The 13,274-nt window shown below is 50.6% G+C and overlaps 7 protein-coding genes across 7 annotated transcripts; 5 read left to right on the top strand and 2 right to left on the bottom strand.

Annotated features, from left to right (window-relative positions):
• Window positions 1-115: 115 nt before the first annotated feature.
• Window positions 116-1,171, top strand: Z518_00665 (uncharacterized protein; the record flags this gene model as incomplete). The annotated part of the gene is made up of 2 exons (XM_013421267.1): window positions 116-561; window positions 622-1,171. The coding sequence occupies 2 exons, from the start codon at window positions 116-118 to the stop codon at window positions 1,169-1,171; spliced, it is 996 nt and encodes a 331-aa protein (XP_013276721.1).
• A 619-nt stretch (window positions 1,172-1,790) lies between these two features.
• Window positions 1,791-3,188, top strand: Z518_00664 (uncharacterized protein; the record flags this gene model as incomplete). Its single annotated transcript, XM_013421266.1, has 3 exons — window positions 1,791-2,555; window positions 2,613-3,032; window positions 3,096-3,188. 3 exons carry the CDS (start codon window positions 1,791-1,793, stop codon window positions 3,186-3,188), a joined length of 1,278 nt encoding a protein of 425 aa, XP_013276720.1.
• A 331-nt stretch (window positions 3,189-3,519) lies between these two features.
• On the top strand, window positions 3,520-5,195 carry Z518_00663 (uncharacterized protein; the record flags this gene model as incomplete). The annotated part of the gene is made up of 3 exons (XM_013421265.1): window positions 3,520-3,636; window positions 3,702-3,889; window positions 3,971-5,195. 3 exons carry the CDS (start codon window positions 3,520-3,522, stop codon window positions 5,193-5,195), a joined length of 1,530 nt encoding a protein of 509 aa, XP_013276719.1.
• Window positions 5,196-5,715: 520 nt separating this feature from the next.
• Window positions 5,716-7,479, bottom strand: Z518_00662 (uncharacterized protein; the record flags this gene model as incomplete). Its single annotated transcript, XM_013421264.1, has 3 exons — window positions 5,716-6,146; window positions 6,215-7,118; window positions 7,171-7,479. 3 exons carry the CDS (start codon window positions 7,477-7,479, stop codon window positions 5,716-5,718), a joined length of 1,644 nt encoding a protein of 547 aa, XP_013276718.1.
• Window positions 7,480-7,793: 314 nt separating this feature from the next.
• Z518_00661 (uncharacterized protein) lies at window positions 7,794-8,973 on the top strand (the record flags this gene model as incomplete). Its single annotated transcript, XM_013421263.1, has 3 exons — window positions 7,794-8,308; window positions 8,376-8,685; window positions 8,743-8,973. 3 exons carry the CDS (start codon window positions 7,794-7,796, stop codon window positions 8,971-8,973), a joined length of 1,056 nt encoding a protein of 351 aa, XP_013276717.1.
• A 70-nt stretch (window positions 8,974-9,043) lies between these two features.
• Z518_00660 (uncharacterized protein) lies at window positions 9,044-11,301 on the top strand (the record flags this gene model as incomplete). The annotated part of the gene is made up of 8 exons (XM_013421262.1): window positions 9,044-9,380; window positions 9,434-9,511; window positions 9,569-9,724; window positions 9,786-9,877; window positions 9,929-10,282; window positions 10,343-10,589; window positions 10,654-10,916; window positions 10,969-11,301. The coding sequence occupies 8 exons, from the start codon at window positions 9,044-9,046 to the stop codon at window positions 11,299-11,301; spliced, it is 1,860 nt and encodes a 619-aa protein (XP_013276716.1).
• A 60-nt stretch (window positions 11,302-11,361) lies between these two features.
• Window positions 11,362-13,224, bottom strand: Z518_00659 (uncharacterized protein; the record flags this gene model as incomplete). Its single annotated transcript, XM_013421261.1, has 6 exons — window positions 11,362-11,575; window positions 11,633-11,855; window positions 11,917-12,556; window positions 12,669-12,791; window positions 12,849-12,983; window positions 13,048-13,224. The coding sequence occupies 6 exons, from the start codon at window positions 13,222-13,224 to the stop codon at window positions 11,362-11,364; spliced, it is 1,512 nt and encodes a 503-aa protein (XP_013276715.1).
• Window positions 13,225-13,274: the final 50 nt, after the last annotated feature.

Raw genomic sequence — 13,274 nt, 5'->3', positions numbered from 1 at the left:
AGCCTTAGTCTTAAATCGATTTGAGTGATGACCATCCTCCACACTCAGGGCGCGCTTGTTGCATAGAAAATTATTTGTTCATTGCACTCTTGCCAGGACCGTACACAAGCACACCATGAGTCCCCTCTTAAGTAGTGGCCCAGACAGCCCGCAACAAGATCAAGTCATGGATGCACTCATCATCGGCGGCGGTTATGCAGGCCTGTCTGCCGCCCTCAGCCTAGCCAGGACTACCCACAAGGTGGCGCTTTTTGATGAACATCAGTATCGCAACGCCAAGGTAGATTGGATGCACACCATTCCAACCTGGGACTCTCGCGACCCTAAAGACTATCGGGCGGCAGTCCGAGATGAAATCTTGTCCAGATACGACACTGTGCAATTCGTTGACAGCAGAATTGAGCGTCTGGAGAAGATCCCGGACGGAGAGCAGAAGGGTTTATTCGCGGCTACCGCGGCGGACGGAAACCAGTGGGTTGGCCACAAGGTCATTCTCGCCTCTGGCTTGCAGGATGAGTTATTGGACATCCTAGGTTACGCGGACTGCTACACACGGGGCATGTAAGTGATAAAACACCCTTGGGTAGCTATATGGCTTTTCTCACCCTAGATGGCGTACAGATTTCATTGCATGGTTCATCGCGGAATTGAGGAGCGTGGCTGCAGTTCAGCGGGCATTCTCGCGGTCGCTGGTGATGCATCGGCTTTTGCTGCAACACACATCGGTGCCCAAGCGCGCAACTACACAGACAAAGTCACTATCTACACACATGGTAACGATGAGCTGGCGGCAGAATGCAGACAGAAGCTGCTTTCAAGCGGCTTTTCAGTAGACAGTCGCAAGATTGAACGATTTGAGAAATCGCCCAAGAGGGCACAAGTCATCATCCATTTTGAGGGCGGTGCCACCGTGACCGAGGGTTTCCTCGTCCACCGACCCCTGACCAAGCTAAGGGGTGATTTTGCAGAGCAACTAGGGCTCGAAAAAGAGGGACAAGCACTACTGAAGACGAAGCCGCCGTTCTACGAAACGAGCGTTCCTGGTGTCTTTGCCGCCGGTGATGTGGCAACACCGTTCAAGATTTCAACCTTATGCCTCGCAACGGGGGCGATTGCGGCGGCAGGAATTCAAGCACAGATCAATGCAATGAGGCATATTATTTCCACATAAGACTATGATGCAGAATGGTGTATTATCCCGTGGTCTTGTAAGGGCAATTCCATCATAGTGTTGGGAGAATTGGACAAATACCTGACCAAGATCAAGAGCATATATTCTACTACCTTTCAACTTCCTGCGGCGAAAAATAACAGCTCAATCAAAGTGATAACCGGGATTCATCTAGAACTTGCGCTACATCGTTTCTACATCGGGATAATGCTCACCTCTCTGCCATACTGGACACCAATGAGACGAGTGCGCAGAGCTCGTTACCGGTCGCCGAAACTACGCGCACCGTATATAACGGATCGGCTCCCTTATCCCCAAGTTTCCGTAACGCTGTCCTCCAATGGCTTACCTTAGCTCAACATAGAAGCCCCTTAATTTTCTTATTACTTTCTCAAGGTTACTACGAGGTTACTGATTTTATATAAATTTTACGACAGTAGCCGGTCAGATAGATCATTACGGCGGCCGCATTGGCTCAACTTTAGACGTCGCGCACCGGATCAGGTACGTAGTCTGTACAACCCTGTGCTGTTGGACAGGCCTGATTTCTAGGGAAAAGCTCCTCGTGACATCTTTTCCTGACATCTGACACTTCTTCCCCCCTTCCAAGGTCTCCAAGATGGCGGCCACAGCAGCTACGCCAACTGACCTGACACAACGGGCTCGCAAGCTTATCGACGAGGTGCATACGTTTCGAGCCGAGCTGGACCAGTACAAAGCTTCCAACAGCAAATCCAATGATGAAACATGTCCACTCCAGCCCGACCTCAGCTATGAAATCGTGGATGCCTCCAAAGCGCTCGTCCATGATCTCACCGAGTTGTACTACTATTGGATGGATGTTGCGTCGGGTTATATGGAAACGCAAGCATTCGAGGTCTTCATGCGCCTTCGACTGCACGAGAAGCTACCTGACTGTGGCGATATTTCTGTACAAGAGCTTTCCACCGCTGTGGGAGTCGACGTACAGCGACTCGGGCGCATTCTTCGTCTGCTCGTTCTGCGTTTTTGCATTACCCAAACTCGACCGGGCTACTTTGCACACGGTGCAGCATCTAGATGGCTAGTTCGCAATGGTAGCGTGGCGGCTTACGTGGAGACTGCCCTGGACATCTTCCAGAAGGCAGCGACAAGCTTAGCAGACACTATCCTTCTCGATCGTCCTGGAGAGATCGGCGATGGAACTTCTTTTACGACCCGATTTGGGGAAGACCTTTATTCGTACTGGAAAAAACACGAGAGCAAGATGCAACGTTTTCAAATGGGGATGCACGATAGACGCCTGGTGCAGGAGGCAGTGAACTCGTATCCCTGGGATGTGCTCCAAGGTAAAGTGGTTGACGTCGGAGGCGGCAATGGACAGATCGCCGTCCAGATCGCTTTGGTACGACGCAGAAGCAAAAGCCCATGTTCTCGAAAACCGCTAACGTCGGGACCACAGCTGAATCCACACCTTGACTTCGTCGTCCAGGACACCTTTGTCAACGACGACCGAGTGAAGTTGGTGAACAGCCTTGGACTTGAAGGCCGTGTGCGCTTTGAAGTACACGACTACTACCAGCCCCAAAGCATTACCGACGCGTCCGTATTCTTCATCAAGCACTGCTTGCATAATAATGATGATCAAAACTGCATCCGCATCCTCAAAGCCCTAGTTCCAGCGTTGGAGAACAGTCCGACCAACCCGGTGTTGCTTGTGTCCGAATATGTACTCCCTGAAGAGAATGACACGACTGTCTCGCGTGAGCTGGCAAGGCAGCTACACAATTGCGACGTGGCGATGATGGTGTTATTTAATGCCATGGAACGCACTGCGTCACAGTATCAGGCATTGCTGACTGCGGCTGATCCCCGACTGAAGGTAGGCGATGCACATTCCAAAAGATATTCATACTAGGATATTGGTGAAGCTGACAAAGCGCAGATACTGAAAGTACACCATGTCGGCAATGATCGCTTGTCGACCATGGAGATTAGACTAGATAAGAGCTTGCCCAAGAACACTGTCGATGGATAGACTATGCTCAATGAAAACATCTTGGAGAAAGTTAAGATCAAAGCCTCATAAAAACACAATCAGTCCCAACTGCACTCCAGGTTTGGTAGATTGCATCCAATCAAGTTGTCTGTAGATCTTTGACTCAGCTTGAGCCGACCGGTGCGCAAAAGCAAAGCGGCGACCGAACCAATAGAGTACCGATCTCTTTTAAGCATATCTAGAACCAAACACCTTCGTCTCCTGAATCTATGAATCAATACGATGGGAGTATCATGAGAGGTGCATAGGGGCACAGCTGAGCTCCACATAAGCGCCGATTCTTTGCAAAGCTCCAACCAGGCTTTTCGTTATGTTCGGCCCGACGATAATCATTCTGTTGGGGGTCGTCTTGATCCTTCTGGTGACACCGAAGAGCGGTAGAATCATTCGCCGATGGCTGGTGGCAGGCCTTTCATATATGATCCATGTAAGCATGCAGATAATCAAGTGCCGAACAAAGCATGACACTGAGCTAATTGACAAAACTTTTAGCAAATTCTACTCAGAGTTTATCCAGTCTACCATGAAGATGGCAAGACTCAAATTCCGACTGTGCCTTATCAGTGGCCCGACGGACAAGGAGATGTTGGAAAGTTTCTAGATGGTATTGAAAACAGTTCGGCGTGGGAAAAAGCAAATGGCCGAGTATATCGGATCTGGTCGGGCATGACGCCAGAAATGTAGGTGTTTTATTTTTTTTTTTTTAAAAAAAAAAAAAGAAACGAAACCGACGTTGAGACAAAAAGTTAACTGTGGTGCAGCGTCCTTGCTTCGCCCGATCATTTGAGAATCGTATTTCAAGACTCGGCGAAGCATGTTAAAGCCGCAAACAACAACTCTGGCTGGTTGATGAATCAAGTGCTAGGGGAATGCGTAGGTTTGGTGAGCAACAAGAAGTGGCGATGTCTTCGCGCTGCAACAGAGGCTCCCTTCACCCACAGCGCGGTGACTGCGTACGTTGATCGTGTGCGGCGGCGCATCGAGGAGTACATGACCTCTCTTGAGACTCACGGTCAGCTTCGGTGCGGCATTCTGGATCCAGCAGGCGATATGAAGATGCTGCCGTTCTTGGTCGTCGCAGAAATCATCTACGGTGGCATTTCCAGCGAGATGGAGGAGGAGTTGAGGGGGCTTGCACCCCTACGTGAAGAACTATTCCGCTACATAATCAAAGGAGGACTTCCGCGGTATAGCTGGTCGCGCTTTCTGCCAACAAGAGCCAATCAAGCTTTGTCGGTGTTCAAGGTGGCATGGGCGTCATTCAACGATCGTGCCGTGCAACGTGCCAGGGACCTGTCGCTGGGAGCGCCGATTGAGCAGATGTACGCAGCAGTAACTGCTGGCACAATCACGGCGGATCAGTTATACCAAACGCTTGACGAAAGCCTTTACGCCAACCTAGACGTCACAACGGGTGCACTCTCATGGAACCTTGTCTTCCTAGCCTCGTCGCCGGGGACTCAGCAGAGGGTGAGACAAGAAGTGGAAACATTCTGTCGCACCGGAACGATGCACAAGTACCTTCTTGATTCCAGCACGTACCTTACAGCCTGCATCTTGGAATCTTCTCGGTTGAAGCCGCTCGCTGCATTCTCTGTTCCGCAGGCCGCGCCTACGGAGCGTGTTATCGACGGCTACATAGTACCAGGGGGTACCAACTTCGTCGTCGATTCATATGCAATTAACATCCGTCATGAATTCTGGGGTCCCGACCGCACGCAATACCGACCAGATCGGTTCTTGCAGCTGGCTGCCAAAGATCTCCGCTACCACTTCTGGCGCTTTGGTTTCGGCAGCCGGCAATGCATGGGCAAGTTCGTCGCCGACCTGATGCTGCGAGCGTTGCTAACACACATGGTAACACATTTTGACACATGTCTGCTTGATGACGAGGCTGAGTGGCGGCGCGATACGGAGTCGTGGATCACGCATCCCAAGATGAAGCTGAGGTGCACAAAAAGGACCCAGAATGAAGGTAGAATCTAATACAACTACACAATGTGCCCTTGAGCTACAAATTTTGTTACGTAATGCTTCTATTTTTCGCCGCCGATGCTAGCAATGAGTAATATCCACACCGTTCGAATCGAAGTTTCGCGTGGAAACGCATAGATGTCTCTAGCCTCTTGTGGTTTGGTCTTTAGCCTTTATCATCCTCTATAGACAACGGCGTCCAGTCGCTAGAAGTAAAGTGAGAAGGCCAATGATTAACAGGTTATAAAGAAGCCAAGGTCTTAATGGAAAAAGTGGTTATTTGTTCCTAGATTGTTAAGATTTTGAATGACTCGGTTCTGTCTTATGTGGGATAGCATTCGCGAGCAACCTTCCTTCCAAGGTTGAGATATACCACTCAGCTAAACGAAGCTCAGCAATACTGTAGAGACATTCCAAACCCAGAAATATGTAGTCTACAATCCAGGTTTGATGCGTGCCAGAAGACAAGCGGAGTGGTCCACTAGGCAGTAAGGACGACCTTAGTGGAAAGGAAAAAAAAAATTTCCCACCTTCATGCCTTCGCCACCTTTCTTCGAATTTGCATGATGGCATTGGGATTGGTGGTGCACCGGATACCGTCGATCCACCGACTATCCTCGTGCTCGTAACCTGGTTTGACACGCACTTCATAGTGCATGAGAATGTGAGAGAGGACCACCTTTTCCATAGCGGCGAAAAAGATGCGTCCAGGACACGCACGGCCGCCGTAAGAGAAGTTGAGCTCGATCTGGCTTGTTGAGACATGTTGATGCTTGAACTCTTCACCAGGCTGCTCACGCATACGCAGAAAGCGGTAGGCATCGAAGCTGAACGGCTCTGGGTAGATATTTGGGTCAGTGTTGACACGGTCGGCGCTGACAGCTACTAATGTACCCTGCGGTATCGGCGGACCGACGGAGAATTGATGTCCTCGAGGCGGCACAATCTTGCGTTGCATTGCCACTAGCCAGGGTGGGTCAGCATACAGGGCGCGAAGTTTGCGAATCCCCATAGGGCAACTATACACTTACTCAATGATGGCGGATTGATGCGCTGTGTTTCTTTCATGAAGCTATCCATCTTCCGCATCTTGAACATGGCGTTCGTTGTCAGCTTCCCATCTTCCCCAATGGCCTCGAGATACTCCTGGCGCAGGTCCTCGCCGTAGATATGGCCGTATTTAGCCATTGTGTACAGAACATGGCTCAACCCACTGGACAGATTCAGCATCGACTCTAAGATGACGGTGATTTCATCTCGTGCCAGCTTTTTCGCCTTGGGCTCGCTGTAGTGCGGGATGATAAAGTCCAGCAACTCGCCGCCATCGGGATGAGTTTTGGCGTCCTTGGGCGCCACCGAAGGGCCTCCGTTAGCTCTCCAGCGCTCAATGTGCTCTTCAATAAGCGGCATCATCATGTCCTCGCACCGATTCCGCGCCTCTACCATGGCTCTGATACGCGGTAGGCGCTCCTCGAACAGAAAGCGGAAAAGCTTGGGCAACCCCCGCAGAGTCCCCACAGCGTTGCTTAGTGTCATCGCGAAAGCAAGCACAGACTCCACCCATTCCTTGTTGTGACTGAGAGAGCTCCCAAGGAAAGGCCTCGAGCTCAAAATGGCCGCCATGCGGAAGGTTGTGGGCCATAGGTGGTCCAGAGTGACCCAATCACTGCAGTCGCCGAAGCATTGCTGAAAAGCAAATTCCACGTCGGCAACGAAGGAGTCGATTGTGATGTCAAGATTTCTTGACATCAGGCGTATCCCTCCCTTTAGCTCGGGATTATCCTCGCCTTGATATGTATACTCACCCAATAAAATCTCGTCGGTATGTGCCTGAAACGAAGCTGCTGGGTTATTGAATAGCTCCGGAATACATTTGTTCGGAAAGAAGACCGTCGGCATTACCGGCAGCGGAATCTGATACGGTTCATCAGGATACTGTGGTTCGTTCGTGTTAGCACGCTGGCGGTTTCAATAGTCGGGCATTTACCTTTGTGTCTCCCTCACGGATAGCGGCTTCAAAGCTGGTGTCTGTTGGTTTCCCCACCACTGGAACACCGGGCACCAAGACCAGTGACGGGGTGAAAAGTGACCTCCACAATTTAACCAGACCGAATATAGTGAGTAATATGGCTATAACGCAGACCGGTGACTTGAGGAACGTGCTCATGACAATTTGACCATCGTTCTCACTATTTGGCCACTGCTGAATAAATTGGGGCTGGCTTGAAAATCGCAGCATATCACCGCGGAGCTTCAGCAAGACGTGTCCCGTGTTATGGATTAATTGTGAGGCCATACTGTTGGACAACTAGATTGTTTTTATTCGGGAGAACAGTATCGACATGAGAAGATTCACAAACAATGTGTTGCACATACGTGATCTTCAGCGCCCGATCCACAATCGTTAGCTGCGAGCTATAACTTTACAGTTGTAAATGCCCGTTTATGAAGCTCGGTACGCTGAACGAATCCCGTTGACAAGTGAGCCGGAGACTTTGAACCGGAGACTTTGAGCCGGAAACTTTGAGATGGAGACTTTGAGCCGGGCACCGATCGTCAAGCCCCTTCAGCGGAAACTTTTTTCAACCTGTGCAAGCAATCATAAGCACGATGGCTCTCATTCGACTTGTACCTCTTCCAACAGTCGCTATTGCGCTCTTAAGTTGCACCTTGGCCATCGTGAGCCATCAAAGTCGACTACGAGAAGCTCATTCACCTGCGATGGCTGGCCCGGCGTACGTATACGACGCCCTTGTGATTGGGGGGGGACCCGCGGGCCTGTCCACCGCCTTAGGTCTAGCCAGACAACTATATACCACGATAGTCTTCGATTCTGGCCAATACCGCAACGATCCGACGGAAAAGATGCACAATGTGCTGACATGGGATCATCGGCACCCGACGGAATACCGTGCAACAGCGCATGCCAACATTCTTGCTAGATATTCCACCGTCCAGTTTCAAAATACTTCCGTTGAATCCATCACAAAGGGAGCAGATGGCACTTTTGAAGCCATCGACAAAAACAAGAACAAATACACCGGCAAGCGGGTCGTTCTGGCCACAGGCGTCAAGGACATTCTTCTTGACATCCCAGGTTACAAAGAACTTTGGGGTCGTTCGATGTAGGTAGGGCCCAAAGCCACTACACAAACGCCCCTATGGACGTAATTAATTCTTGTCCTTCTCCAGATTTCACTGCTTGTTCTGCCATGGATATGAAGAGCGTAGAAGTTCGTCAGCAGGCGTCCTGGCACAGGGCGTCTTGGCCGATCCTCAGCTGAACTTGCATATGGCCCGAATGGTTGCTCGGCTGGCAGCAAGTGTCACAATCTATTCAAATGGCGATATCACCGTCACTGAACAGCTCGAGAAACAGCTGGCCGGCAAGCCCTTGACAATTGAGCCGCGGAGGATTACGTCATTGGAGCGCAAGGGCACCCGAGGCTCAGACATGACTGTGCACTTCGAAGATGGAAACAGTAAAGACGAAGTATTTCTCGTAAGTGGCTATCGGAGTACCAAGGAAAACAATTTCCATTTCTAACATTCTGCTTAGGCTCACATTCCTCGAACAGAGATCAACGGCCCGTTCCTGCGGCAATTGGACGTCGAGGTCGAGAATGGAGTTATCAAGACGGTTCCGCCTTTCTACGAAACCACGGTCTCCGGTGTCTTCGCTGTGGGTGATTGTGCGACGGCGTTGAAGACTGTCACTCAAGCAGTAGCCATGGGAAGCTTCGGTGCTGGAGGTGTGGCGCAGCAATTGGGAGGCTTGGGGAACTTGTAGATGGCTCCTAATGAGCGGGCCATTCTTATTAGCATGTTGGCGAAGGTTTTGCCTCGAGCACAATAGAACTATGCCTAGTGAGTGGTATGGCACTGTTGTGGATTACCATGGACGAGCTTCTGAGTGCCCCGGACAGAAGACTGGTTATATTAAGTTTGAAAAAGAAACCTCTCAATGTGATCTTCCTTCAGTGCCATGTCATGGACGCGGTGAACTAAGTCTTCTGTCGGACACCCCGAGCAGTTCAATGACGGTGAGAGGCAATACTGCTCTTCCGCCAGCCGCAGGATCTCTTCGATCCTTTGTCCAATTCGATGCAATGCCCCTGTTACGTGTTTTCATGTGGGGCACGGCCGCCGAAAAAGTGCAACCGCGGAGCCCGGTTCGCCCAAACCATATGAAGAGATGTGAAGACCACAGTAACAACATCTAACCCCCTTCCACTGACCTGTCACCGCAGCTCGCTTTGCTAAAGTGAGCATATTCGAGGATGGATTGGACACCTGCAGTGGTTCTACTGGTGGCGTTGGTGCTCACGGTATGCACCAGACGAACAGTCGCGAACATGTACTCAATCCACCGGCTGACACATCAGATCAGTTTACGGGCCGAATCTTGTACAACCTATTCTTTCATCCTCTAGCAAAATATCCTGGTCCACTGCTGCATCGGGCCAGCGTGTTGCCCAGCTTGTATTATGTTTGGAGAGGCGACCGACATCTCGTCATCTCGAGTCTGCATGAGAAGTACGGTACGGAGTAGCTCCAGCAATTTCGGGAGGTTGTAGCATGCTTACTGACTTGGCATGGCAGGGGATGTCGTACGGACCGAGCCCAATTTTCTCTCGTTCAATTGCGTGAAGGCAATTCCAGAGATATACGGTCCTCATGCAAAGTTCGGCAAGGTCCGTCGCCAATACATCCCGAGAACAGGAGCCAACACTGATCAATAACAGGGGACATTCTACTCGCGTGGGCCTCCGGAGAAACAAAAAGTGCAGAATGTTGCGAGCACAGTTGACAAAGTCGTCCACGGTCGAAAGCGCCGCATCATTTCTCCCGCGTTGAGCGATTCTGCTCTTCGTTCTTACGAACCGTTGATCATCAGCCAGATCGAGCTCTTTTGTAGCCAAATCGCGGACCCAAACAGTTTCGATGGACCATACAAGAACATGTCGAGATGGTTTACTTATCTGACTTACGACATCATGGGGCACCTCACATTTGGGAAAGGGTACAACATGCTGACCAGTGATGAACATCATTTCATTCATTCGTTGATAGATTATTTCCAGCGCCAGAATGCCCTGGTACGTCACTGATTTGCTGAGATCGGGCGCGTGAGCAATTGTTGACAACCATCCGGCCAGCTCGGCACCGCGCCGCTGATTGAGAAATTAGGTCTTGCACCATTACTATTCCTCAAAGTGATGCGAGGTGAAGCCAAATTTCGTCAGTACGTCGCATCTCAAGCACAGCATCGAATTGATCTTGAAGAAAGTGGCAAATCTGGTCATGACATCTTCAAACTACTGCTACAACACGTTGACAGGAAGACGAATGAGAAGATGACCTTCAAGGAGTTGGCAGACGAGGCCGTTGTGCTCATCATCGCAGGTATGGCTCCTTGAGCTGCATTCTTACAACATGGCCAGATGCTGACATCGGATGCACAATCAAGCCAGCGATACTTCGTCCACTGTCATGTCTGGGCTGGCGCACTATCTTGCCCGATATCCCGACTGTTTCGCGAAGTTAAAATCAGAAATACGAACGACATTTTCCCAAGTCGATGACATCCGCCACGGTCCGCTGTTGGCGTCTTGTTCGTATTTGAAGGCCTGCGTTGAGGAGGCACTGCGTATGTCTCCAGGAGTGCCAGGCTATCTTCCCCGTCAAAACGCCGAGCCAGCTGTGGTGGACGGACGAGTGGTGCCGGCGGGGGTGAGTTATGATTTTACTCGGTCAGGTCCCAACAAATGACCAATTTGTATAGGCACAAGTCGGTATACCGATGTGGTCAATGCATCGACGGGAGGACATCTTTCCGGAGCCTTGCGTTTTCCGACCAGAACGGTGGCTGGGCTTGACTGAGGAGCAATCTGAGAAGCAGCGTGCAGCCTTCATGCCCTTCAGTATCGGGCCCAGAGGCTGCGTGGGAAAGGGCATGGCTTATTTTACCATTTATCTCACCATTGCGCGACTAGTATTCTTATACGACATCGAGAGCCGGGAGCCAGTGGCCGACGAATTTCACGTCAAGGATCACTTTGCAGCTGGCGGAAAACAGGGGCCATTTCTGAAGTTTGCTGACCGGCGAAAAGAATAGACATCAATTTGAAAACTGGGACTTGTCTCGGTGCAGTTCTCCCACCGTTGTTGATCTGATCTATCTACTCAAGACTGTCGATACAATATTTCTTACCAGAATTACCTGCTGCTGATTTGGCGGTACCATGCCTTCAATCGACACATTTGGCGGTCTTTCTGCCAACGAGGACGGCCACTTGAGTTCATAATTCGTGATCAACTTGGCGAACACAAGTTTTGCCTTCAGAATGCCGAAGAATCGGCCCGGGCATGCATGCTTTCCGTAGCCCAGCCTGTTCCCAAATAGTTAGCTGAGGGTGAGCGAATGTCTCATCGCATGGGGTACTCACGCAAGGTAGGACGGTGTAACTGTAGTCGACAATACCTTTGTTTTGAATGAGCCGTCGGCCAGCCGATCCACGAAACGATACCCGTCAAACACACGGGGTGAGTGATAATTGTCTGGATCCATTTGGATAGCCAGGACAGGGAATGCGAAGCGGCTGTTAACTGGGAGCCGCATGCCGTCTCGGAACGTGAGGTCCACCTTCTGAATGGTGCGGGTGCAAGCAACTGAGGAGAGGTTAGTGATTCCACTTGGGCCACACGATCAGATTAGTGACAAAGGGCGCACTCGAGCCGGGAGGATACATGCGCACAGTTTCTCGAACAAAACTGTCAAGCAAAGCCATTTTGTCCATTGCCGCAGCATTCCAACCGCCTTCGGCGGCCAGGGCAGCTCTAATCTCATCACGCAGGGGCTCAAGATAGCCCGGATCCATCAACAGTTGATAGAGCATCTGCGTTGCCAGTGCGCCTGGTGCACTGTTCGCTGCAAATAGCAAGTGCAGGACGTTCTCCGCTATTCGCCGCGGCCAGATTTCTCGCGTATTGCCTGTTGCGAAGGCCGCGTCAATGGTCCACTGAATGGCATCTTCGTCGTTACCTTCACCCTTTTCACGCTTCCGGAGACGCTCTTGAATGACAGGCATTAATATCTTCACGCACTTCTCCAGCTCCCAGCGATGAAAGAAGGTCGTCCACCTCGCGAACATATTGCGCAGGGGTCCGAGATAAATGAAATTCGTCCACACCCCAGCAGGAAGAAGGGTGGATGAGAATCGCTGCGAGGTTTCGATATAGTCTTCACTGCGGCTCAACTCCTGTCCGACAAGAACAAGGTTCGTCACCCTGTGGACAATCATAGAGATCGCTTTTGCGGCGGTTATAGACTTCCAATCTTCATCAATCCTTAGCTTTCGGCTAGTATATATCTGAGCAAATTAACTTACCGTCCGATTGTCCCACCTCTACGCGAATAGCACAGTCAGTCTCCTGAGCTAACCTTGGAATCCACGCGCCTATACATTACGGTCAGCGAAACACAGGACTTCCTTCAGTCACGGACTGCCACTTGCTGAGTGCTGACTGCCCAAGGTGTTTCACCGTGACTTTTTCCATGATGCCTGCCAGATATAAGTCGCCCACTGTCGCCGAAATATTCAAGGCCTGCCAACACTGTTATCAGGATCCCCGTACGGTGAAAAGGTACGGGCTTGCACGAACATCAGAGAAGCTCCTTTCGAAACTCGCCTGCTGAGCATCACCACGTCGTAGCTCTTCGATGTACTTGGGCGGGAGCATAAGGTAATCATGACCGAAGAAGTCCAGCAAGAATGGCTGCTGTTTGGATTTGTTGACCTTTGGAAAAATTGAGTCTCCCCTCACATCTCATAAACAAGTGCCAATATGAATAAGGGCGTACCTTTTCGTAACCACATTGAGCATATTTTTCTAATTCATATCGCATTGGCTTGATTCCCGGAAGCCATGTGTACAACTTCGACTTTCCTATTCTCTTCACGGGCGACGCTTTGCAAATACCCAGGACACATAGACCGAAGAGCAGTACAATCGAAACAAGGAACACGAAGAACGCCATTTCAGTTCCTCTGCAGCTTTATGGTGTCAATACTTTGTAGTACGCGTATG

The sequence above is a fragment of the Rhinocladiella mackenziei genome (assembly GCF_000835555.1).
Source record: "Rhinocladiella mackenziei CBS 650.93 unplaced genomic scaffold supercont1.1, whole genome shotgun sequence".
In the NCBI taxonomy this organism is placed as follows: domain Eukaryota; kingdom Fungi; phylum Ascomycota; class Eurotiomycetes; order Chaetothyriales; family Herpotrichiellaceae; genus Rhinocladiella; species Rhinocladiella mackenziei.
The sequence above is the reverse complement of the archived record's forward strand: the minus strand, read 5'-3'. Positions and strand labels throughout refer to the sequence as shown.